We start from the raw sequence: 26,647 nt of genomic DNA on the forward strand, positions 1-26,647 counted from the left end.
GAAATGTTTAAGGAACTAGTAGAATCTGTATGGAACACACCCTTGAATACAAAGAGATTCTTATTTGTTAAAAAAGAGGCAGAATTTCTGCAAGTTCCCTTGGCCGATGGGCCAATAATGGCTCTAATCTTGGATACAGAATAATTGATTTTTGGAGAACAGGTGTTATAGAAAGTTTTGATTGACAGAAAGGAAAAGAAGCAGGTAATGCCCACACTTCCAAAAAGAAAAGTTGAGGGCAGGTCATTTAGAGGTGGTTATTTCTTTCGTAAAGCAAGGGCATCTGGAAGACAGACAGATTTTTTATATTGTCAGACGTAGTGGGGAAGACCATGCATCGTTTAACAATAGTCAAAACCACCATAGCCTACAGAGGCAAGGCTGAGAAGGATCTTCAGCCTCTAAGCGAGGCAGACCCAAGACTGACAAAAAGGCAGCATTGATGGAGGGAAGGTTGTTGTTTTTTGCTTTCCTGTGGATATTAATAACAAAGGTTAGCTGTATTAAATTTTGAAGATTATGCCAAGGGACAGCATGTATTACTCTGCATTGACAACATGGCAGTAAAAGCTTACATTTGCAATAAAGGAGGGTTGCATTCACTGCCTCTGATAGTAGAATCCAACAAACTGTTCAGCTGGACAGAAAGAAATGGGGAATATATGGTGGCAGTTTATCTGAAAGGGGCTTGACATGTAAAAGTGGATTACCTAAGCAGGAATTGGATACATCTGGGGGAATGGAGGTTACATCTGGAAAGGTTCAAAGTGCAGGACAAGAAATTCAGATCTTTTGAAATAGACATATTCACTTCTGGCAAGTACACAGTTAAGATGATTGTGTTCTTTAAGCGGAAGCGGAGGTGCAGAAGCAAATAATGCTCTGTCAGTGTTATGTCGAAAAGGATGCCATTACACATTTCCACTAATGAAAATCATTCAAAGAGTTCTTTTAAAAATCCGAAAGGAGAAAGCATCAGTAGTACTGATAACAGGTGACCATGGTTTCCATTGCTGTTGCAGATATCAATAAAGCAGCTGTTGACTTTGCCAGGTCACAAAGATCTTCTCAGACGAGGACCAGAGTTACCTCCTGATCCAGGAGGGCTACATCTGGTTGTATGAACATTGAAAAATGATATGTGAAGGTCCAAACTTATTCCAGTAATGTAACTGAAATGATACTAACTTCAAAGCGAAGCTCGATTTAGAAAATATAGAGTGTTCAGGGACTGGTGTATAAAGCTTTCTCTACAAGTTCGGCATGTGCAAATTAAGCATATATTACAGTTGATGGCATGAGGAAAGGACTAAGGTTAAATACTTTGAAGAGACAGGTGTCAGCTTTGTTTACAGTAATTAAGTTGATGGGGAGTCACTTTCTAGTCATACACATATAAAGGATGCAGCTTTAAAATCTTTTCCTACAGTTCGCAAATTTCCAACATGGGATCTATCTCTAGCACTGGGTAAGTTGACTAGATCCCATTTTGAGCCACTAAACGAAGCTACTTTGATATTGGGGTGAAGCAAACAGGTGGCAAGGAGTGGCATCTGGCTACAGTCAGCCTGCAATCAGCCTGGGACCATGGCAACTGCACAGCCTGCTCTCAAAGCAGGCTGCTGCCACAGTCCCAAATGGTCTGCCACTAGGAGTGGATTTAATCTGCTTCTTTTTCTCGCAGCTTAGGCCCACCTAAGGCAGCCTCAAAGCAGCTTCTGGCCATTTGGGGGACATGCGTCTTCTGAATGCCACGCCCCTGAAGCAGCCGGAAGCCACTTCTTTTGGCTCATCTGTTTTGGGCCATTGTTATCTTTTCAGGTAGTTTTTCTGGCAGCAATTACTCCAGCATGTAGGATGTCAGAGTTAGCAGCATTGTCAGTGAATGCAAAGTTGTATAAGTTTGAGGAGGACACGGTGTTACTACTGCATCAAGCATTTCTTCCAAAATGTATGCTACAGAGGCTATTTATTTACCAAATTTCTACCCAAAGCCAAAACATACATTAGAATGAAGATGGCACACTTTGGAGGTTTGCAGGGTGGTGAAGATGTATCTAGGGAGAACATTACCATTCAGACATACAGAATCCATGTTTGTGTTACTTAATCTAAGAGCATTAGGTCAAAACGTGTCTAGGTGATAGCAAGATCGATTAAAGCATACACTTTTCTGTGTTACAAATATGCAAAGCAGCCAAGACCACAGAATGTATGGCCTCATTTAACAAGGTCAGTGTCGACTACCATAATATATACTGTGTCAACATTTTTGGAGGACATATGTAATGCAGCTGGATGGTCGGAGCAGACAACTTTTATAAGACATTATAAATTAGACGAATTCAAGTCAGCACGGGCAGCATACAGTAGAACGGTGTTGCAAGCAATGGTGCATTGAGAGTTGAGGTGACCTACCTGAAAAACAGGGGCTTGGTTAAATCCCATTGCTGATGGATTGCTCCTCCATGCCATCCTGAAAATGGGTGGTATGAATTCTCATTTTGCAATGGTAGGAAGAAATAATAATAGAAGAAGAAGAAAGAAAAGGTGGTGATTAATAGGGTATTCTGAGTTTGAGGACATTGTTTAGGGTAGGCAGGACAGTACTGGACAGTCCTAATGAGCATAACTCAAAAGAATGTTGGTTTCTGCATTGTTGGTTGGCACATGGACTAAAGGCCATTTTTTGTGGATGGCTCCTTCATGTCATTGTTGGTGGATTACTCCTTCATGCTATCCCAGAATGACATTTCATGGTGAGAACCAGCCACTCATTTTCTTTAAGAAAGTTAGCTAGCAAAAGAGATACCTTCTCTCCTTTCCTTTCTACCAAGGAAATTAGTTGCTTGTCCAGAAAGTGAGGCGGGTTATAAACCGCCACTTTGCGGCGATCTGCCGCCGCCGCTGTTTGCTCCGTAAGGGAGCTGCTGCAGCCAAACCGCGCGGCTCCGTTACGGAGCAAAAAAGAAGCTCCAAAATGGAGCTTCTTTAAGCGGCGCCTCTATGACGTGCGTCCGATACGTAAATATGGCGGCGGCCGTGTGGAACGGCCACCGCCATATTGTACGTACAGAATACGTACTAGGATTAGGGGGGTGCGGAAGCACCGCCCCTTCCTAACCCTAGTACGTATTCATTACGTACTAAATGGCAGTCTGTAACCCGCCTGAGTTTCTGAAGTTTCATTACATCATTCTTTTGCTTTACAGAAAAAAATTAGTGAATGAAAATATCATGTATTTTTTCTTTTTGGAAAAGAAAGTGTGGTGTGGTTTTCTTTCCTTTCTCATTGGTTTTTCAAGAAGTATTAGTGAAAGAAAACACTTCTTCCTTTTTTCTGTCATATGAGGGAATAAAGAAAATGCTTTATTTTATGAAAATCTAGCAGTGCTTATATTAATGTAGCAATTACTATGGCATATCTTTCTAATATTTGTAACTTGAACATTATTGCTTCAGTTATAATTTTACATTTTAATTTATTACAAAATATTAATATTGCTTCAGTAATAATTTTAAATTTATTGCTAAATAAAATATTTAAAAATGGCTAATTGTGAAAAACATCAAGTTTTAGGAAAACAGTTTTGATGAACAGCACCATTTCTCCCACCCACAAAAACTGTTTCTGCATTTCTTCTTAGATGAAAGGCAAAGGTCGTTGGGCTCATTGGAATGAACATCTTAAAACCATCCATCTTGGTGATAAAAATATTAAGGTTCAGGACATTATTGTTCCAACAATGGACACAGTCAGATATACTTACTTGATGGATTTGTGCATTCAACATGGAAAGTAAGAAAAACTGCTTCTCTTAAGTGTGATATCTAGTAAGACCATTGGGTTTAGTTAACTTGTCAACTGCTTTAGGTGCCTCCTGAAACAAACACTTCAGATTCCTGCATTATTATAATTATTTTTATGCTCAAGAAAGTAAATTTATTTATGAACCAATTCTGATGTAATATGCTATTTATACTTAAATCGGCATTTCAGATTTTAGATTTACTCATCCAAATTCCAAACTGGTTGGCAAGCTTTATCTTTTTCCCCCCAGAAAGAATAGTGTTTTAGTAATTTTCTCTCTTTTCATCGAACTTGGTGTGTAACAAATTTTATGTATTTTAGGCACTACTTCTCATATTTCATTTCTATCATATCATAAGTGAAACCATCAACATCACCATAGGCAATACTTAGTTGTTAATAACACTTACTTAGTAAAGAAAAATTTCTACCACAAAAACATAGGTGTCCAAAAGAACATGTTGATATTATTAACTATCCTTGAGTCAACTGTGACTCATGGCTACTCCGTGGATGAAACATCTCCAAGACTCCCTATCCTCCACTTAGGTCCTGCAGATTCAGACCCATTATTACCTGCCTGATTGAATCCAGACATCTGTCATGCAGTTTTTCTATCTTTCTTTTACTCTCTACCTTTCTTAGCATTATTGTCTTTACAAATGAGTCATGACTTCTCATGATGTGGCCAAAGTACGGCAGCCTCAGTTTTGTCACCTTGGCTTCCAGGGAGAGATCAGGTTTGATCTGTTCTAGGACCCATTTGTTTGTCTTCTTGGTTGTCCACAGGATCCTCAGCACTCTTCTCTGACACCACATCTTAAATGAGTTTATTTTCTTCCTGTCCACTTTCTTCACTTGCCTGTTCTCACATGGGGAATATAATAGCTGGGATGATTCTAACTTTAGTACTCAGGTATATATTGTTACTTATTAGGATCTTTTCTTGCTCTTTCATAGCTCTTCTTCCCATTCCTAATCTTCTGATTTATATCAGTTGTATATTGTTACACATTAGGATCTTGTCTAGTTCTTTCATAGCTCTTCCCATTCCTAATCTTCTTCAGATTTATTGACTGCAGTCTTTGTTCTAGTCAATTTGATCCAAATTATAGGAAATCTTTTATTATTTTGATTTCCTCATTATCTAGGTTGAATTTATGCAGATCCTCTATGGTCATTATTTTTATTTTCTTCATGTTTGAGCCGTAAGCCTGCCTTTGCATTTTCTTTAAATTCCCTTAGTAGTTTTTCCATAAATTTCCTAGATAATTTCCATGAATTCATTTTCCATAAATTAATGGCTGGAATAAATTGTCATAAATTGTATAGGAAATTAATGCTGTAGTCCTATAGGTGCTGCAGTATTATTACTCTCATTTTTTTCTTTTTTTGTGAATGGGGATATATATTGATAGATTCCAACCTGTTGGCCATTGTTTTGTTTTCCATATTAGTTTGCATATTTTAGTTAACACCAGAGTTAGTTCTGTCTTTATGGATTGTAGCAGTTTAATTGGGACATCATCTGTTTCTGGTGATTTATTCTTCCCAATTTCTCTTAGTGCAGTTTCCACGTCACTTTCTAAGAGTTGGGGTTCCTCATTGTATGGTTTTTCAGTCCATGTGTCAGTCACTTTATCATCTCTTTTAATATAGCTCTTCTTCCACCATCTTTTTATATATACTTGATCATATATCTTATGATCAGAGAGCATCCTCACCCTTGGTTTGAACTTCCCTTTGAGTTTCCAGATCTTGTTGAAGAGATCTTGTCATTCATCCTTTGTTGTTATCATCTTCTATTTCTCTGCATTTATTATTTTGGTTGATCTCTTTATCCTTATGTACTAGACATTGAACGGTTGTGTTCATGGTTCTGATTTTATTGTTATCTCCCTTTACTTTTGCTTCTTGTCTTTCTTTTACTGCTTGAAGTGTTTGGTCTGTTATTGTTCCTTCTCTTTCTTTTTGGCCATCAGTAGTGTTTTCCTGCACTCTTCCTTGATTATGTCCCTGGCTTCTGGCCATAATTCCTCTGGTTCCTGGTCAATTATGCTTAACAATGCCATTCACAGTATGGCAGGAGGAGCAATCCACTACGATTGGGTTCTCGGCATGTGTCAGCCTGTATTGCAGGAGTCCACATTCTCCCCCCCCCCTTTTTTTTTTTTTTTCCTTTTACATCATTCCACCAGTTACTGCCGTTGGGCTCCTGCCCTCCTCAGCCAGTTTTTTAAAATCCTGCAACCAGACCAATCGTGTTTGACTTCTCAGCCAAACTTAAGTTTATTACTGGTATTAATTAGGAATGTTAATTCAAAAAGGATAAAGAGGGATTTCTCATTATTAACAGAGATGAAAGTAACAATAGGGAAGTAGAGAAATTAGAAAGTAACAATAGGGAAGCAGAGAAATTAGAAAATAAAAAGGCAAATGATGCTTCCCTAAAGATGATTAAGCCAAGAATAGGGCAAGAAAGAAAAAAAAAATAGCAAAACTCTAAAGTCTCATAGATGGCCTCCGATTGTTGTTGCAGTCTGTTGTTTATCAAAATTAGTCCCACCCAGAGAAAAAGGCTTGGGTGTGTCCCAATTATAGTGGATTGCTCCTCCTGCCATACTGTGAATGAGAGTTACTTTGAAGATTCATTCAGGGATGGCGGGAAGATCAATCCACACCCACCCAAGATTAGGTTAAAAGATAGACCGAGGGTTGGGGTGGATAATCAAACTGGCTGAGGAGGGCAGGAATCCAACAGCAGTAACTGCCAGAATGATGGCGGGGGGGGGGGGGGGGGAGAAAAAAAGAACGTGGATTCTTGCAATACCAGCTGATGCACGGGGAGAACCCAAACTTCTGCCATCCTGAATGAATCTTCACAGTAAATCCAATCTCTCAATCTATTTTTAACATTTTCTGTAAATTCTGTTGCAATGTTGTTCAGATCATATTTTGGAATGATGACTGATTTTGTGTTTTTCTAGAGTTTTACTCTTATTTTTGATATAAATATCACATGATCTGTGCCATAGTCAACATGTGGTCTAGGCTGCAAGAATGGAGCTTCTCCACCTTTTACTTCCAATTATGTAATCTCTCTGATTTTTGTATTAACCATCTAGTGTTGTCCATGTATAATAGTCTTCTCTTTGGTTATATAAAGAAAGTATTTGCAGGAAATAGATTGTGGGCCTCACAAAATTTTTATCAGTCATCTACTGCTTCATTTCTTGTTCCTAGTTGCAATCTACTTACAGTTTTTGATTCTTCTTTGCGTCCTACTATAGCATTCCAGTAGCCTATTATTAGCAATCAATCCTGTTTGGGAGTGTTGTCAATTTCTTCCTGGACTCCTTCAGCGAATCTCTCAATTTCTTCTTCCTTTGCATCTGTGGTTAATGCATAAACATTTTCCTCCTTTTTCGGGTGGCAAAAAGCTGGCTTTTCCACTTGTGCCGTGGCCGGAAGCCAGGTTCATGAAGCTTTGGCGGCGTGCAGTATTTTAAACACTGCACTCCCAAGCCGCCCAGAAGGTGGCGCAAACACGCGGTCTGTTTCATCCCTTAGTCTCCCTTTTGACTCTCTGTTTGTGCCTTAGACCTACCTTTCAATTCATTTTGATTTGTCTCACCATAGGGTTTTTTTGGTGATAAGCTCTTGTAAGGAGGCTCACGTTTGCCTCTGTTTGTGCAATACTAACATTTGTTAGCTATGGTGCCACTGCTTTTGTCTCTGTAGGATCAGATCTTCCACCAGTGTCACCCACCACCATTACTGCTGCCCAGTGTTTATAACCAGAACATAATGGATTTCAAATGCACTTAAAAGCTAGAAAATAATGTTCTGAAGGGGTTTTTGTTACATGGGTGTCCTCATCAAAAAATGCTTTGTCTTTGGTGACCAATCAGCTACGAAACTCCTGAGCTGGGGGCACCTAGAGAAAGAGCTCTGGGGAAGATAGTAATTGATGGACATGGTTGTGTGGGATGAGCAGTAGTTTGGACACCATAGTTTAGGGCTTTAAAAGTCAAGATATCCGCATTATACTCTGTATTAACTGATATGACAAGAGGGTGGAAACATTCTGCACTAGCCCCACTACACACATCAGTATATAAACCATTGTTATGTACAGTACTCTGAAGTACTTGCTGTTTATATAATAATAATATGTTGTACATAAGATTATGGATCATCATTATTTTCAAGTACTATATAGCCAAGATGTTGCAGCTGTGTGGATAGATAATTAAGATATAAATCAATCAGATGTTTATAAGTCACTGTAAAAACCTGGCAATCATTAATATTCATTTGTTTATAATTTCCAAACTTTGCCTCTTCACTAATAATAATCTGATATAAACATATTCGTTTCTTTCCAAGAGCATTGCTTTTTGTAGGACCAACAGGTACTGGGAAATCTGTATATGTGAAAGACAAGCTAATGAATCATTTAGAAAAGGACCTCTACTTCCCATTCTTTGTCAATTTTTCAGCTAGAACCAGTGCCAATCAAACTCAGGTTGGTAAGAAAAATTAGAACTACATAAAGTATTTTGTTAATTAAACATTGAATTAATTATATATTTCCCTTATGTTGACAATTTCTCTCAGCCTGAGTATAGAGGAGAATTCATACAGAATAAATGTGCTAAGTTTTCTGGGGAGTAGTTTATTAAAATTTTACTAAGGAGTTTAATCTGTATAGAAGTCTTAGTTATCAAATGAAGTTTCTCTTTATGAACAATCATTCTGTTGGCTTTCACTATTAGGATGGATGTGATAAATCTTAAGGGTTTATGTTGGATTATCCTTAGAAGTCAGAATCAAAAGTAAGCTTACCCATAAAACTTTTGTAGCTCAGCATCTTCCATAGTCTTTATAAAAGACATGGTTTTGTTCATTACCTTTCTCTGGACGCAAAGCATTGAGGTGCTTCTGTATATAGATGATTAACTGTTGGTGGCTCACTCCTGTGAGAAGATCCAAGAGGACGTGTATTACACTCATCATCTGCTCACCAGTTGTGTTTTTCAGGTCAAACTGGACAAGTACCAATTGACTCCAGCACAGAGGATGGAGTTCATTTAGGCTGTAGTATACTCTTGAGGGGAAAGACTCTTTCTTTTATGGGACCGAGCTCACATTTCACAATATACTCAGTTGTTGATTGATCACCCTCTTGTATTGCTCACAAAATTCAGAGACTTTTGGGCTTGATGGCATCCATGTTGCCTCCTATTCGGCTGTGTTTCAAGTCTCTGCAGGTGTAGTTTAGAATTCACATCAAAGACCAACAGCCCATACAATATTGTTATGCATTTTTCTTCTCATGAGCAGAATTAGAATTATTATTATTATTATTAGAATGGTCCACCCTCGAAGGCTGATGGAACCCAATAGGTTCCAGGAAGCCTTAGAGGGCTATCTGATTGGAGCTGACGGCGATTCTGTTGATGCCCTGACTAACACCTGGGATACTGTGCTCTCCAGGGCTATACACAGTATCGCTCCCAAGTGTCCTTTCCGGCCTGCTTCCAATAAAAAGCCCTGGTATACGGAAGATCTCAGGGCAATGAAGCGGGCTGTGCAACGACTAGAGCGAAAATGGCGGAGACATTGGCGCTTATCCGACAAGACACTCCTCGAGTCTCTTTTGAAGGATTATGGAGTGGCAATTGGTGCAGCTAAGAATTCGTTCTATGCTGCACGAATTGCATCCGCGGAGTCGCGTCCGGCAGAGCTATTCAGGGTTGTGAGAGAGCTTACTCAATCGGCTCCCCCCCTGAACCCACTATTGGTATCATCTAAAGCCTGCTGTGACAAGTTTAACAACTTCTTCGCGGATAAAATCTCTCGGCTAAGAGCCGATTTCGACGCTGTTATTAGTTCAGAATCGAGAGTAGAGGCGTCCAGAGCTTCCGTGGACTCAGTTGTACTGGATCAGTTTGAGTCTGTTAGTACCGAGGATGTGGACAGGATCCTTAGTAGCGTTAGGAAGACGACCTGCTCTCTTGATCCCTGTCCTTCTTGGCTGGCAGTTCAAGGGGGAACAGCGACAACAGAAATGTTGCGTCGTATTATCAATTCATCCTTCAGGGAGGGCCTTTTTCCATCTAATCTCAAAACGGCCATCGTAAAACCTTTACTAAAGAAGCCCTCCCTTGACCCCCTAATTCGAAACAATTATCGGCCTGTATCTCTGCTGCCATTTTTAGGGAAGGTGATCGAGAGAGCGGTTGTCTCCCAGCTACAGAGGGTCTTGGAAGATACGGATTATCTGGACCCATTTCAAACCGGCTTCCGGACGGGCTTTGGGGTTGAGACTGCCATGGTCGCCTTAGTCGATGACCTCCGTCTGGGCATGGACAGGGGTAGCGTGTCCCTGTTAGTGCTTTTGGACATCTCTGCGGCCTTCGATACCATCGACCATGGTATCCTTCTGGATCGCCTGGGGGAGTTGGGCATCGGAGGCACTGCTTTGCAGTGGTTCCGTTCCTACCTCTCAGGCAGATTCCAGATGGTGGAGCTGGGGGACTGTCGCTCCGATAGGAGGGTCCTTACATCTGGGGTCCCTCAGGGAGCGATTTTGTCCCCTATGCTATTTAACATTTACATGAAGCCACTGGGAGAGATCATCCGGAGACACGGGGATTTTTTTATTATATTATATTTATAACCTGTATTGTATTGTATCTTATTCTGTTTGTAAACCGCCGTGATCATAGGAACGGCGGTATATAAATAAAATTTCAATCAATCAATCAATCAAGTCTTAACAAGAAAAATGTTCTGCATTTATGTTTTAGAATATTATCATGGCCAGGCTGGACAAAAGACGGAAAGGAATATTTGGACCACCTATGGGAAAGAAATGTATCATCTTTGTAGATGATATGAATATGCCTGCATTGGAGCAATATGGAGCTCAGCCTCCTATTGAACTTTTAAGACAGTTTTTTGACCATGGAATCTGGTAACTATTCAAGACTCCATTAAGTAGAATAGATACGTATGTGATCAAATCTTGTCAGCACATTTAATTTTGACGTTGAATTTTTAAAAGTCATTTATTTTCATAATATTATTAAAAGGAAAATTTTAATTTTCCAGTTACCTTTTCAACAATCTAGTACATAATTGAACATGAGTTTACAAATGCAGGACAAAAATAATTTATTGACTTGATATTACTGATCTTCAGAATTAAGTCTAAGTCCAGGGTTCTGTACTATTATGCTTATATTTTTCTAAATATCACATTTGTTTTGAAGGTATGATCTGAAAGATACAAATAAAATTGTCCTTGTTGACATACAATTAATGGCTGCCATGGGTCCACCAGGTGGTGGAAGAAATCCAGTCACTCCTCGTTTTCTTAGACACTTCAATATTTGCACCATTAATACCTTTAGTGATGAAACCATGGTCCGGATTTTCTCCACTATTGTGTCTTTGTACCTAAGAGCAAATGAGTTTCTCCCAGAATATTTTACCATTGGGAACCAAATTGTCAGCGGCACTATGGAGGTAAGACACCAATATGCACATTGCATTTCTAGTAGTTCTGTAGTAATTCTGTTATATAGACAAACAATACTGGTGTTTTTCAAGACAGTTCAGATTGTCCCCTAAAGCACATTACGTGAAAGGCATGAAGCTGATTTAGAAGATAAATAGCTTCTGAAGTGAAGGATTTGGGGAGTAATTAGGTCTAGGCCTGAAACATATGGACCAAATAAACCAGTTTCCGCCCGGTTTTGAGGCAGGATGTTTAGATGATTCACGCCTCAAAACCAGGCAGAAACTGTGCCCAATCCGTGCTCCAAGGCTAAGAACCAGAGCAAAAAGAAGCTGAATTTTCCCAACTTTTCCTGGAAAATGCTCACCTTCACCCATACATATAAATGTACCTGCACCAGACCGATTCTAAAGAAGCAATTTATCCTAACCCTAACCCTAACTCTAATTGTGCATATAAACATTCAAGAGTACATTAATAATGGACAGAGCTTCTGTACCCAAGTGTTGGGGCAGCAGTGCCTAAAAGTGATAGTGTGACACCTCTAATGGATATAACTACAATATACATAAACCAGAGAGGGCATGGATTGAAAGGGACATGGGGAGGGCATGATTGGATACTCCGATGCCCTATAATGCTGGAGGTTCGCATGTGCAACTGTGTGGCCGATCGGAAGAGGGATGGCTTCTAGGGAGGAGGTGATCGCTGGCAGTGGTGTGTTTGTGTGCCAGTGAACAGGGATGGTAAGGAGAGGACAAAATACCACAAACTAGCGGCGCAGCTTAATGCTATGCCATGTGGTTGGGCCGTGCACATCAGGGCCAGCATGAGTGTAGGCAATGCGGTTGTTGGGGGTTCTATATGGTTTGGAAAAAAGAACATTTAACAGACTGTCATAAAGAAGAAGAAATATACAAAACAAGAGGAAAAGGTAAGAGATATTTAAAACAGTGATTCCTAGGTAAACAAACCAGTAAACAAAGACCCATTCCTATTATTGCCTAGGAAACAGTTTCACAGCCATGTTATTCATACTACTCAGGAGTCATATGACTATTTAATATGCAAAAGCAAAAAGTATTTGAGAGATAAGCAACAGATATAACTAGGGCCTGAAACAGACATGCAGGAAAAAGCGGTGTAAAGCTGCCTTCTCCTGCCTGTGGTTATGGATGTCTGAATGCTTAAACTGACCATCTGAAGCAATCAATTTTTTTGAAAAAAATCTATTTTATATAGATGTTGATGTTCCAGTCAAAGGATACTTGGCTAACCTTATGACATAACTGTAAAATTATTATTATTATTATTATTATTATTGACATTAATATTTTCTTATATCCTGCCTTTCTCACAATATAAAAGCTCTCTAAGGCTGCATCTACACCATAGAAATAATCCAGTTTTATAAACTTTAATTTCCATAGCTCAGTGCTATGGAATTCTGGGAACTGTAGTTTTGTGAGACATTTAGCCTTCACCAGAACACTGGTGCTGCAACAAATTATAAATCCCAGGATTCCATAACATTGAGCTGTGGCAGTGAAAGGTAGATATTTCATGAATCAGATACACTTACTAAGCATTCAGTCTTCTGAAATGCTTCCATCTATTTTAACTCATTGTACTGAGTGACTGCAGAGATAGGATCATGCACATTCTACCGTTTTCAAAGGAATTATTCAACATATACTGAACCAAAAGGGTACAAAACTCCTAAGTGCTCTAAATATGTAAACTGTAATTTGAATGCTTTTATTTTGTTTCTTTGCTTTTCAATCTTCAAGGTGTATAAGAAAGCCATGGACAACCTATTGCCAACACCTGCTAAATCACATTATACGTTTAATCTGCGGGATTTTTCTCGAGTTGTCCTAGGCTGTCTGCTCATTAAGAAGGATTCAGTTATAAGCAAGCATACAATGATTCGTCTCTTCGTGCATGAAGTATTTCGAGTATTTTATGATCGCCTTGTAGATGACATCGATAGAGCCTGGTTGTTCAAACTAACAAAACAGATTGTGAAAGAACATTTCAAAGAATCATTTGATTCAGTATTTGAACATCTGAGAAAACAAAATGCACCTGTTAGTATTAATTTATTCATTTTAACACAATGTACTCTCTCACTCTCTTTTTCCCATCCCCACAGTATTCATACCCATCTCTTCTTTCTTGTGTCTGTGTAACTCATAGATATAATAGGATTATTTATATGCTGCCCAATCACTGGGAATCCGGGTGGCTTACAACAGAGGGGATAATAGACGGTTCTCTGCCCTCAGGCTTGCAATCTAAAAAGACACGACACAAAAGGAGAAGGGAATGGATATGAAATTTTCCATTGCCTGTGAAAACCATTCCGAACATTCTAGAGCTGAGCCACCTTTCTTTGGTAGGAGCTCATTCCCTTCTCTGTGTATGTCAGTATATTTTCTGTCTACTTTATTTCACATTATTTTCATCCATCAACTTGGTAGTAGCCTGTGGCTGATGGCTTGTAAAAAGGGGGACACAGACCTCCGATTTCCCTCCCTTCCCCACAACTTTCTCCAAGGCTGGTGGCTTGCAAAAAGGGGGACACAGACCTCAGATTTCTTCCCTCTCTTTCCTCCCTCCCTTCTCCACAGCTTTTCTAAGGCTCACAGAGAAGTATTATTCTATTTACCTGTATATACGTCTACCTAGGATTTTTAGCCCATTCTTGGGCTTGAATTTATCGACTTATAGACGAGTATATATGGTACGTGCTTGTAATTGCTACTAAAATAGTCTATGTGCTATGTTGCCCAAAGGTAACTGAAGAAGATATGAGAAATCTGCTGTTTGGGGACTACATGAATCCTGATCTTGAAGGAGATGAAAGAATTTATTTTGAAATCCCAAGTGTACAGATGTTCAATGACGTTGTGGATCTCTGTTTGGATGAATATAACCAAACTCACAAAACAAGAATGAACCTGGTCATTTTTAGGTGCATAAACACTATATATTATTTACCCCAGTCACTGTTTCAATGATATTCTATTTTAAGGATTGTACAGTTTGTTCCTGTTTAGAATTATGGCATTTCTGTTTCTTCTGAGGATATTTTCTCCCAGATGTTTATTACACTGATTTCACAAACAGCTGAACAAATTTGGCTGTCCATCAACCATTTTCTAATATTTCTTGCAACATGTCACCTGTTCAGTAGTATGTTCTGTTGTACTAAGATCTTGGAAATGAATGAAACATGAGCTATGTGCATTACAGCCAAACAGACTTTTTAACATTGCAGCTCCAATAGACACATGTATCTGCTAGCAGTTTCCTCAAGTTCCCAATTTGTTGTTGTAGGCCTTCAAGTTGTTTCTGACTTATGGCAACCCTAAAATGAACCTATCATGGGATTTTCTTTGCAAATATCTTTAGATTGGGGTTGTCATTGCCATCCTCTGAGACTGAGAGAGTGTAACTTGCCCAAGATCACCCAGTGAGTTTACACTGCCAAGCCAGGATTTGAATCCTGGTCTCTAGAGTCATATACCAATGGAGGTATATTCCTACTATTTTCTTGCAATTTCAAGTTACTAAATATGGATGTCTCTCTTCCCAAAAAGAGACAATTGAAATTGATCCTTTAGTGATCAGCATTTATGTGGTTCTACAGTGCATTAAAAACAAGAAAAGAAAGATTTTATATCAGGGTCTGGGCAAATGCAAGGAAGGCAGAATTGCAGACTGTGGCACAAAATATGTCTATGACATGGACTGACTTGACTCATATTAACAACTTTCCTTTGACACTTGCTGCCTTTACACATAGGCTACCAGAACTATACTAATTAGGTTTTGCTGTATCAAATTCATTGGCTAACAAGTGGAATAGATTAAAGGCTTTTCTTCAAATGAAGTTTAACCAGCTCATCCTCAGCCACTTTTCTTCAGATGACATTTAATTCAGGTGGTTTTTTTTAACTCAGTCCAGCCTCAGCTGCCTCACATTTTCCAAGAAGTACCTGTTCATTTCTTCTCAGTCTTATATCTCTTGGGATATATGCTACTAGATATGATTAAGCTCATAATTAATTCTGAAATTGCCACATAGCTAAACTCTTTACATTTTTTAATTCATTAAAACATAAATAATTAAGTAGATCCCACTTTACTGATTTAATGTATTTACAGTCTAAAAATGATTCTCAGGTTGCTGGTAAAGTGTTGATGGCAAGTTAATTAATTTATTACTAATTGATATAAATTCCAAATCAAGGAATTTGGCACAGCAAAATTTAATGAGCACTGTTTCCAAAGGCAATGAATTTTGTGGAATCACTTCAAATTCCCTTACTTTCCACATAAATATGCAGCATCAATGAAATTCTGGAAAGTGCAAAATGAACATTAGGCATTTGTTCACACAGAGTGTCCCTGCATTTAAGAAAGCTCCACTTCAAAAGGCACAAGTACATCAGAGTAATCAGGTGACTACTCTAGCTATGGTATAACAGACTGAGTACCAATTTTTACTGGGCAGAGAGCAGCTGGAAATACCGTAAAACTAGCTCTAGAGAGAAGCCAGGCTTATTGAAAGTCAGTCTCCCAGATGCCAAATTACTGTTTATAACAGCCTCACTATTCCTAGCTGATAACTATAGGTTATATAATAAATAGCCTATAATCATGGTGTAGTTCTTATCTAAATAGATATGTGCCCATGGGTGCACTGGAGATAGATAGATAGATAGATAGATAGATAGATAGATAGATAGATAGCACTGTGGCACTGCTTTTGACTTTTTGAATACCTGGGCAGGAAAGTGTTAGCAGTTGCAGTTCTTTGGTGCTTCACTTCAAAGGAGCATCAAGAGAAAGCAGGCTTTGAAGGATTTGAATGAGACATGTATGTTTGTCAACTTTTCTGACTTAAAATCAGGCAAAGTTATCACATGAAAGTTAATAGCTGGTAATGTAGTTAGAATTTTCTTTTCTTTTCTTTTTTATCCTTTTTGGTATGTGTGAGCTTTTTAGCCCCACCTGTCCCTGGTCACCTCCCCACACGTTGTTCAGCCACAATTTACCATAGTTCCCTCCTCATCCATCCAGACTTCAGGGTGATCACAACCAGTTATGCCTCTGGGTTTTATAAGTTCTTTGACATCCTTTTCCTTTGCTTCATCCCTTACAGCCTATGTTATGTGCCTCTAAGTTATACCCTCTACTTATCCACAAATCACATCAAAATCCATAATTTGGCCCTAAAATCTAACCTTGATTTACACATGAGACTGATACACAGAGAGAGATGTTGCTATGTACAACAACATCCAGGGATGTTATCTTCCACAGATGCCTGTTTTTTTCATCCACAGGTGTTATGTTTAACCAAGATGTTTAAGTTTCTCTGTGTGTTTAGTACAAATGCCTGCTAGAAAGAAAGCAGATGATATAAAAGTTCAGTTCCTTACAAGTATGAGACCAGTGGATAAACCTTATAGTGAATTTTGCTAAGATGTGTACAAAAGAATCTGATGAAGCATTCTTTACAAAATGCAGATATATACAGATTACATGATAACATTATATGAGATGCTAGTATGGTGCAGGTTGTGTAATGCTTTATGTCAAACATAAAGTCAACTGCTACACAAAGTGTCTAGACACTGAGAAGTCTATGTTCCTTCCAGACGGCAATGCAAATATGTAAATTTATTACTATGCTTAATAAAATAACCCAGAAGAATAAGAAAGCCTATTCATCCGTCCATATTTCATTCATTTTTATTTCATTTGGAGTATTTATACCCAAATGAAGCACAAAGGCAAACAGAAGCCACATTTGTTTCTTTTAATCCTAGAACTTTGGGGAAATTGAGTTCCTATCAGATGCTGTCTCACTAGATAGAAGTTTGTTTCTCTATGCTATCGTAGTGGACACAGAACCAGGGTATATTAGGCATGGGTTCATTCCTATAGATCAGTGGTGATGTCTAGAGGAGGGGTGGGCAACTTTGGAGGGGGTGAAGGCCAGCATTCACCTCCATTCCTTTCCAATAGGCTGCCACACTAGTGTGTCAGAGGCCTCAGACCTCTAATTTAAACAAAACGAACAGGTGATTTATTTCACCCAACCCCTCCCCAACAGGTAAAAAATACTTCAGAATTCAGTAGTATAATTTCCCCACCCAACAAGCCCCCACATATATAGTCTCCTGCAAATTCCCCCATCCCCATCAGCCAAAAATAAAAAAATAGGAACAGGAAGGAAGCAATGTAAATTCTAGTTTCTGTTTTGGCTTTTTTTTTGGGGGGGGGGGCTGGTTGTTGTTGTTGTTTAGCTTCTGTTTTTTTTTTTTTTCAAGGCATGTGGGAGAAGCTTGTGGGGGAGTATAATCACTGTGTTTTGTAATGGCTTACAGCCATTGGAGTAGAAAATCACATTTTTTTAAAAAAATTGAGGGATTCTGGAGCTTCAGTGATGCTTCAGGGGCACACTTTGGAGGCCAAAGGGCCACATGCAACAATAGGCTGAACTTTTCCTAGTCCTAGTCTAGTGCTTATGCTTTAAGTGCTTCTCTTGATGTCTGCAGAGCAGCAGAAAGTAAATTTATTTATTTTATTTATAGCCAGTCTTTCTCCTTGCAAAAGACCCAACACAACTGATTACTTTAATCAGTCACATTAAGATAGGTGCATTTCAGTGTGCAGAAGCAGTCTGGCAGAAATGCGTTACAGATTGTGCTGTAGATTATGTAACCATAGCCATCCAAAGTTTTGAAGGCTTGGGTATAGTCTATATAATTGTGGATTGCACCACTACACTGTATAGAAAATTAACTGATGATATTCCGCATAATTAGTTGTTCTGTTGAAGTAAAAAAGAGCATTCAACCTTAATCATGTTATGTGTCTGCAGAAAAACATATGAGTTTAAGTTCAGGCGTAAGATGGATTCTAATTCTAATTGTATGGCTATTTTTATTCTGAACTGTTTTAAGGTCCTACAGCTAACAATTTTTAATTCATCAAGGGTATGCAAAAAATAATAATAATAATTTGGAAGAGAGAGACAAATCAGCATTTAAAGGTATGATAATCATATCACTTGCTCCTGGAACATGTGGGGAGATAACCTTTGTGATTGTGGATTGCTCCTCTGCATGTCCACAGAATGAGTCTTTATGATTAACCCTAGTACATCATTTTCTGTTACATCCAAACGAGGAAACTATGAATTAATCCCAGAGTACAAGCTTAAATATCAAAGCAGGATCACTTATTCAGACATTTTCATTTGTGGCATAAAAGAGAAGGGGACAAGCAAAGGTATTTATTAGATGTTCTCACCAGGCCAAATTGAGATTTCTCTATTTGCTTGTTTGCTTGTTTATATATTCTGAATTAAAGAAAAAAGAATGGATCTAGCACAAACTGACCAACAGCTTGGTTTCTAGTTGGAATGTGTTAGTTATGTGGAAAACCAACAAAAGGAACTGTAAAAATTAAGGCATTCAACTTTTAATACTCATTTTAATTGTAATCCATCTATATTTGTGCTAGGTATGTGCTGGAACATTTGTCTCGCATATGCCGAGTGCTAAAGCAGTCAGGAGGTAATGCCTTACTTGTTGGAATGGGAGGAAGTGGGCGCCAATCCATGACTCGTTTGGCTACATCAATGGCAAAAATGAATATTTTCCAACCAGAAATCTCCAAGAGCTATGGAATGAATGAATGGAGGGAAGATGTAAAGGTCAGTAAATCCTCTGAAAAACAAAAAGAAAATATGTATGTTTGTGCTCTGTCTTTCTGCTTGTCTGTCTGTATCTCTGTTTGCTTTCGGGTCCCATTCATAGACAGACAAGGCAAGAAAGATGGAAAAATATCTTGAAGTAGTATTTTCCCCAAAACTTCTAGAAAGGACCTAATTATCCATACATTTAAATGAATGGGATCATTTAAGAGAATTTAAACAGTTTTGAAGACTGATTCTTAAATTCTTGGACCATGTACTTATATCTTTATTGTTTTTAGACTCTTTTTAGGAGTGCAGGAGTGAAGGGCTTGAAAACTGTGTTTCTGATCACAGACACACAAATTAAAGAAGAAGGGTTTTTGGAAGATGTTGACAGTGTGCTTAATACCGGAGAAGTCCCCAACCTTTTTGCAGCTGATGAAAAACAAGAAGTTATGGAGGTATCCTTTGTTTTTTAATGTTACAATTTTCTTAAAACAAAATTTTACTAATTAAAAAATATACTCAGAAATGTATAGCTAGTATGCAGTCCAGCTAAAGCTAAGCAGTTTCAATTCCAATTTATTTTTATGGGAAAGTTAAAATCTCCTGGCATTTAAGAGTGAATTGTAATAAGCTTAACTTTTTCTGGCTTGTGTTACTCACTAATAATCTAGAAAGAATAAGAAGTATAAAGAATAAGAATACGGTCTGCCATCCACATTCACATGGGTTTTCCCCCATGAAAGTGGAAAAAACATGAATATGGGTTGGAAGCCCAGGACAGAGGGTATGTGCACCCTTCCAAACTGCCCCCATCCTGATCTTTTGCTCCCTCCCACTGGGAAGGGGAAAGAAACCCAAGACAGGAGGAGGAGGAGCATACACATCCTTCCAAACTGCTCCTGTCCGGGGCTTTTGCTTCCTCCCACTGGGAAGGCAGGAGGAGGAGGAGTGCGCATGCCCTTCCAAACTGCTCTCACCCTGGGCTTTTTCTCCCTCCCACCAGGAAGGAGAAAGCCCAGGATAGAAGGAGGAGGAAGAGGAGTGCACACATGCCCTTCCAGACCATGCAGGAGGGGGAGAACACAGTCAAACTCATGAATAATCAGTTCCACGAATGTTAAACCCAAGCTTGTGGAGGGCCGGCTGTACATAAAAACAACAGATAACTTAAGACAGACATCACAAATGGTTTTGGAACATACAAGGTTATGTTGTAGCACCTTGGAGAGCAACTGAGAGAAAGAAGTTAATAACAAACTTTTAGAACACAAACTTACTGTTAAGACTTTATTTTACATGAGGTTTATTTTAATTTCTTGACCTGTTCCAGCATTGTCAAAAACATTACGATGACATTTTAAAAATATGTGAAATGAAGATTAGTATTGAAATTTATCCACTACTTTAGGGCCCTGATCCTTAGACTAGCGATGGGCAAACAATCTGTATGAAAGAGCTCCTGTTTCTTTCAAGATCCTCAGGGGATCTTGGAAGAAACAGATTTTCTAGACTCATTTCAAACCGGCTTCCAGGCGGGCTATGGAGTTGAGACTGCCATGGTCGCTTTAGTCGATGATCTCCGTCTGGGCATGGACAGGGGAAGCGTGTCCCTGTTAGTGCTTTTGGACATCTCAGCGGCTTTTGATACCATTGACCATGGTATCCTTCTGGAACACCTGAGGGAGTTAGGTATCAGAGGCACTGCGCTCCAGTGGTTCCGTTCTTACCTCTCGGGTAGATTCAAGATGATGCAGCTGGGGGTCATTTGCTCCAATAAGTGGGAACTTACATCTGGTGTCCCTCAAGGAGCTATTCTGTCCCCCATGCTATTCAACATTTACATGAAACCGCTGGGAGAGATCATCTGGAGACACGGGGCGTGGTGTTATCAGTACGCTGATGACACCTAAATATGTTTCTCTGTATCTCCGACTGATGCAGTGACTAGGGATGGCATCTCTCCTCTAAATGCCTGCTTGGAATTGGTAATGGGCTAGATGAGGAAAAACAAACTCAGTTTGAATCCAGAGAAAACGGAAGTACTAGTGATAGGCACTCCCAGTCCAGGTGGTGAAATTTGCCCACCTGTCCTGAATGGGGTCACGCTCCCCCTGAAGGACTCAGTTCGCAGTTTGGGGGTGCTTTTGGACTCGTCGCTCCAGTTAACTTCTCAAGTGGATGCGACGGTCAGAAGCACCTGCTACCAGCTTCGGCTGATACGCCAGCTGCGATCCTACCTTGGCCGGGGGAACCTTGAAACAGTGGTACATGCTCTGGTAACCTCTTGGTTGCATTTCTGTAATGCGCTCTACATGGGGCAACCCTTGTACCAAACCCGGAAGCTTCAGCTAGTGCAGAATATGGCAGCAAGTTTGGTCACTGGATGTTCCAGGACTGACCATATAACACCGGTTTTGCAAGATCTCCATTGGCTGCCTGTTCACTTCTGGGCACAATACAAGGTGTTGGTTATAACCTATAAAGCCCTAAATGGCTTGGGCCCAGGTTACTTGGAGGACCGCCTCTCCCCATATAATCCGCCCCGCACACTCAGGTCAGCCGGGAAGAATTTGCTGAGGATCCCGATGGCGAGATATGTGTCAACCCCGCAAAGGGCCTTTTCCATCTCGGCCCCTAGGATCTGGAACACCCTTCCCGATGAGCTCCACTCCACCACCTCCCTGGATCTCTTTAAAAAGAGACTCAAGACCTTCTTGTTTCGGCAAGCCTTCCCCAATGTTCCTTGATATCATGTGACTCCCCCCTATATGTACTGTACTATTGACTGCACTCAGCTAGCTTGGATTTGATGTAATGGTTTTAATTTGTATAACTGTAATGTTTTTATTGAAGTTTTATTTATGTATTGCAATTTTTATTCTGTATTATCTACTCTGTCATTGCAATTTTTACCTGTACACCGCTTTGATCACAGCAGAAAAGCGGTTTATAAATAAAACTTATTATTATTATTATTATTATTAAATCCATACAAAAAGTTTCCTAACTTATAAATCTGCATTTTTTAGCAGTGGGTAGCCTTTCTGTTGATAGGCTAACAGGCTCTGGTCTTACTCCATCATCCTTTGGTGATATGATCCATCACTGTTTATATCTATCTAGTTGATAATTTGATGGGTTGAAAGGAAGAGACATATTTATTCTTAGATCTTGTTATCAACAACCCTTCTAAAGTCTTGCAGTTCAAGGCAGTCATCCTTGATTGACTCTATCCACCCTGTAATGCTGTCTTTCTCTTTTTCTACTGCCTTCCAGCTTACCAAGAATAATTGTCTTTTCTAGTAAGTCCTGTCTTATGATTTGTCCAAAGTACAGTGGTCTCATTCTTGAGATGGCAGGTGGAGCAATCCATTACTGTTGTGTTCATCCCTTCGTGCCAACCCAAGATGGCAGGAGCCGATGTTCTTTTTTGACTGTTTAACTGCCACGGCTCCTTTCTCTGTTAGTTTTTAATATCCTGCCCTGCCAACTAGACATGTTTCAATACTTGTCCATTTAGATAACATAAATAGTACAGAAAATGGATAAAAAGGGGAATAAAAAAGATAACAATGAGAAAACAGCAGTAGAAGAAAGTGACAAAATTAATGAATCAGAAAGGCAGATGACCACAAGTCAGTAAGTCTCTGCTCACAAACAGAAGGAAACAATACAAAAATTATTCCTTTCATTGATGGATAGTGACTCTGAAATAGAGGTGCAATATAAAAAACATACCTGCAAGGACTCCAGGTTGAAGCATGGGCCCAATTCAGATGACGTAGCACCTAAAGAAATTAAAATAAATTTATACAGCAACTAAGGAAAGCTGCAATTGAATAAATCAGCAACAGAAGCTGCTAAAAACTGCCTAAAACTGCTGCAGGAGTGGTGGAGGTGAATGATACATACATGGCTATTTCTCCCACACACAAACGGTTGGGAAACAGTCCAGGACACCATCCGGGAAGCAGCAGTGAAAGCAAGCCTGCCCACTGACATCTCACTGGATTAGACCCTCTGGAAGGAGGGCAATTAGCCAATTGTGGTCTCTTCCAACTACGATTCTATGATTCTAAGTAAAAGTGCAGTTGCCAGCAGCTGGGAAAAGCAGCAAAAAGGCAGCTAAGCATCCTGCCAATAATGAAATACCAGAAGGCAGTATAAGTAATACATTAAACCAAATGGCAGATTTAAAAACCTTAATAAAGGAAACTGAAATCAATGAGATAAAAGATTTAATGGGATTAAAAGGGGAAAAACATCAAATGAAAATGTATATAGAAATAATTTACTGGATTTGCTAGTAACTACAACAAAAATTAGTGAGATGCAACATATAAACCCACAGTATGACAACTCAAAACAACAGGAAGAAGTAGCAGAGGCAGATAACACACCTAAAAAGAAAACACAACAAAGGAAATATTTAGAAGATATAGAAATAGAATATTGATAATGATGATGCTGATCAGGAAATTTTGCATGAAACTGGCAGTGAAATAGAATGTTATTCCATAAGTGAGGAAGAAGTAACAGAAATGAGTTCTGACAGGTTGTTCTTCTGTGACACATTTCAAAAAATATTAAAAAGAGTACTGCAGATGCTAGGATTATATGATGACAATACTAATATTCAATCAGATGAAATAGCAATGGGAAAAAATAAAATAGCTACAGTTTTGGGGAAAAAAACAAGTGGAAATGAAATTCCAATGCCAGAAATGTTTAAAGAATTGGGAGACTCTGAATGGAAAACAATGCTTAATAAAAAAAAAAAAGTTTAGGATACAGCCAAAAATTGTATTGATTTAAGAAATCAGAGATGGATTTACTAAAAGTGCCCTTAATGGATGCACCAGTTGCAGCTTTAATATCAGGGGCAATTGCACTACATGAAGAGGACATACGCTAAAAGGTGTTGATGAAAAGATAGCTGATTCAGCACTTAAAAAGGCACACGAGGCATCAGCAATAGCTGTGAGAGCATCTATGGAAGCATTAATGCTTGCTAGAGCAGCATTGCTACAGTTACAGGAAATTGAGGAGGCACAAGAAATAAGTATAGTGTCACTATATAGAGCATTTAATAAACTAAAGAGTCTGTTGCAGATGCTGGCTAGGATTCCATTGTATTTACAGCCAGAAGCATAAATGCAATTACAGTTGGAAGGCGCTCCCTATGGTTAAAATACTGGGAGGCCAACCATACGTCCAAAAATAATCTAGCATATGTTCCCTTCAAGGGAGGTCTTCTATTTGGTGAAGAGGCTTTACAAAATGTATTAGTAGAGGGCAAAGAAAAGAAACAAGTAATACCCACTTTACAAAAGAAGCATACTGACAGATCGTTTTACAGACTTTCCTATTACAATGATAATTATAATTATGATTGCTCAACATGTCATCCCAAAATGAATCTTCACAGTAAGTCTAACTTCTCAGTTTAGTCATCTTGGCTTCCAGAGTTCATGCAAAAATCTTTACTATTTTCTGCTTCTAGTATGGTGTCATCTACCTATCTTAAAATATTGGTTTTCCTTCCTCCAGCTTTCACACTTCCTTTAAGTCTAATCCAGTTTTACGTATGATACATTCAGTTAAACAGAAAGGGTGATAAAATGCAGCCTTGCCTGACCCTGTTGCCAATTGGAAACCATTCTGTTTTTCCATAGTCTGTCCTGATGTACAGGTTATGTATCAGGACAATCAAACATTGTGACACAGTCATTTCTTTAAGAGCAATCATAGTTTTTCATGATCTACAGAATCAAAGGCTTTGCTATCATCTATAAAGCACAGAGAGATTTTCTAATGAAATTCTTTAGTCCACCCCATTATTCACTGTATGTTTGCAATGTGATCTCTAGTTTCTTTCCACATATGGTAAAAATCTTGTTGTAATTTTTGAGCATCACTTTGCTTGCATGGAAAATTAATGCAATGGCCCAATAGATAATGCAATCTCTGGTGCCTCTTTTCTGGAGAACTGGAATGTATATTGAGCATTTTCAATCTACGTATTATTTTGTTATCCATATTTTTGGGCAGATTTTGGTTAGAATTTTAGTGGATTCTGTCTCTATAACTTGAAGCAGCTCTATTGCATGCCATCTGTTCCTTATTATTTATTTCTCTCATGTGCTTTGAATGTAGCTTCCACTTCACTTTCTAAAATTGTGGTTTCATCTTCAATTATTCTTTTTTGAATGAATCTGTCATCCTGTCATCTCATTTACATAGTTCTTCAGTGTATTGTTTCCATTGTCTTTTTATTTCTTCTTAATTATATAGTGTATTCTCCTTCTGATCATATAGCATCCTCACCCTTTGTTTTCCCTTTGATTTCTCAGATCTTGTAGAAGAGGTCTCTTGTCCTACCGTCTTTGTTGCCTTTTATTTCTTTTTTTGCAATAATTGCATTGATTATTATAGTATACATCAGTTAACAAAGTTAACTGCTCATTATTTCTTTAACAGAAACTTTGGTACTAAAGGCAGAAATAACATGGTCCTTATAACTACACATTCATCCTGTCTCAGCCTCAGAGGATGGTAATGGCACCCCCCCCCCCAAAGAAACCTGCCAAAAAAATCCAATGATAGGCTTGCCTTAGGATTGCCATTAGTTGGAAATGACTTGAAGGCACACAACAACCACCTCATGTATTGAATTCCATTCAGCCTTCCAGCCGCTAGTATATTGTTTCCAAAATCCAAGAATGTATGTATTTATTCAGATATGTTACTTTCCAGGGCGTTCGTGCCGTAGCCCAGGCAGGCAGCAAAGGTGAAGAGCTTGGTCCCTTGGCCTTATTTGCCTTTTTTGTGAATCGGTGCAAAGACAATCTCCATGTTGTGGTAGCTTTCAGTCCAATTGGAGATGCTTTTCGCAACCGGCTTAGACAGTTCCCATCTCTCATCAACTGCTGTACTATTGACTGGTTCCAGGTTTGTAAGAGTATTTATACTTATGGCTCAATATATTTATAATCCTTAGTATAGTCTTATCCATAAATTCTCAGATCCATAAATTATCTTATCCATAAATTCCATTTTCCTATATATTTTAACATTTTATAAGGAAATAACATTGTACAAATTAGAACAGTTTTATTTAAGTAAATTCAAATTTTATCTCAGTGCATGTGTAAATTTTACACATAAAAAAGTTTGGGAAGAGGAGGAGGAGGAGGGATCAGGGCCTCCAAGTCTCACGCCCCCTTTGAGCAGCTCTCTTGCCCCTACCCCCCCTGCATCCCGCTCTACCATTTGAGAACCACTGGGTTAGTACATCAGTCTGTAGCGCTGAACCAGCAAAGTATTCCTAACAGTGACAAAGCAAGAAAGAGAAGTTTGTGGAACTGTAGTTTATCAGATAAGGAATAGGAAGGCAAAATGAGTTTGAGAGAGGACTTGAGGTTTAGTCACATGCAGGAGGCAGAATGCATACATGCAGTGTAATATCTGGAGAAAATAGTAAAGCCAGGGCAGATTATATTTTCTGGTTTTAAAAGATGGGGTGCAAAGTACAGACCACAGTTATTTGGAAACTCAGACCAAGCACAGTATGTCCTGGCTT

General features: G+C 38.9%; 1 protein-coding gene across 1 annotated transcript in view; it reads left to right on the forward strand.

Annotated features, from left to right (window-relative positions):
• Positions 1 to 26,647, forward strand: part of DNAH12 (dynein axonemal heavy chain 12) — a 149,404-nt gene that overhangs the window by 65,810 nt on the left and 56,947 nt on the right. Inside the window, exons 37-45 of the mRNA XM_089522232.1 lie at positions 3,648 to 3,799; positions 8,201 to 8,339; positions 10,627 to 10,793; positions 11,092 to 11,347; positions 13,130 to 13,429; positions 14,138 to 14,316; positions 18,885 to 19,077; positions 19,359 to 19,520; positions 25,822 to 26,016. Of these exons, the coding sequence (XP_089378358.1) occupies positions 3,648 to 3,799; positions 8,201 to 8,339; positions 10,627 to 10,793; positions 11,092 to 11,347; positions 13,130 to 13,429; positions 14,138 to 14,316; positions 18,885 to 19,077; positions 19,359 to 19,520; positions 25,822 to 26,016 (1,743 nt within the window). The remainder of the gene's footprint in view (positions 1 to 3,647; positions 3,800 to 8,200; positions 8,340 to 10,626; positions 10,794 to 11,091; positions 11,348 to 13,129; positions 13,430 to 14,137; positions 14,317 to 18,884; positions 19,078 to 19,358; positions 19,521 to 25,821; positions 26,017 to 26,647) is intronic.

The sequence above is a fragment of the Sceloporus occidentalis genome, unplaced genomic scaffold, assembly GCF_023333645.1.
Source record: "Sceloporus occidentalis isolate IW3139 unplaced genomic scaffold, rSceOcc1.0.p SCAF_1, whole genome shotgun sequence".
NCBI classification, from domain to species: domain Eukaryota; kingdom Metazoa; phylum Chordata; class Lepidosauria; order Squamata; family Phrynosomatidae; genus Sceloporus; species Sceloporus occidentalis.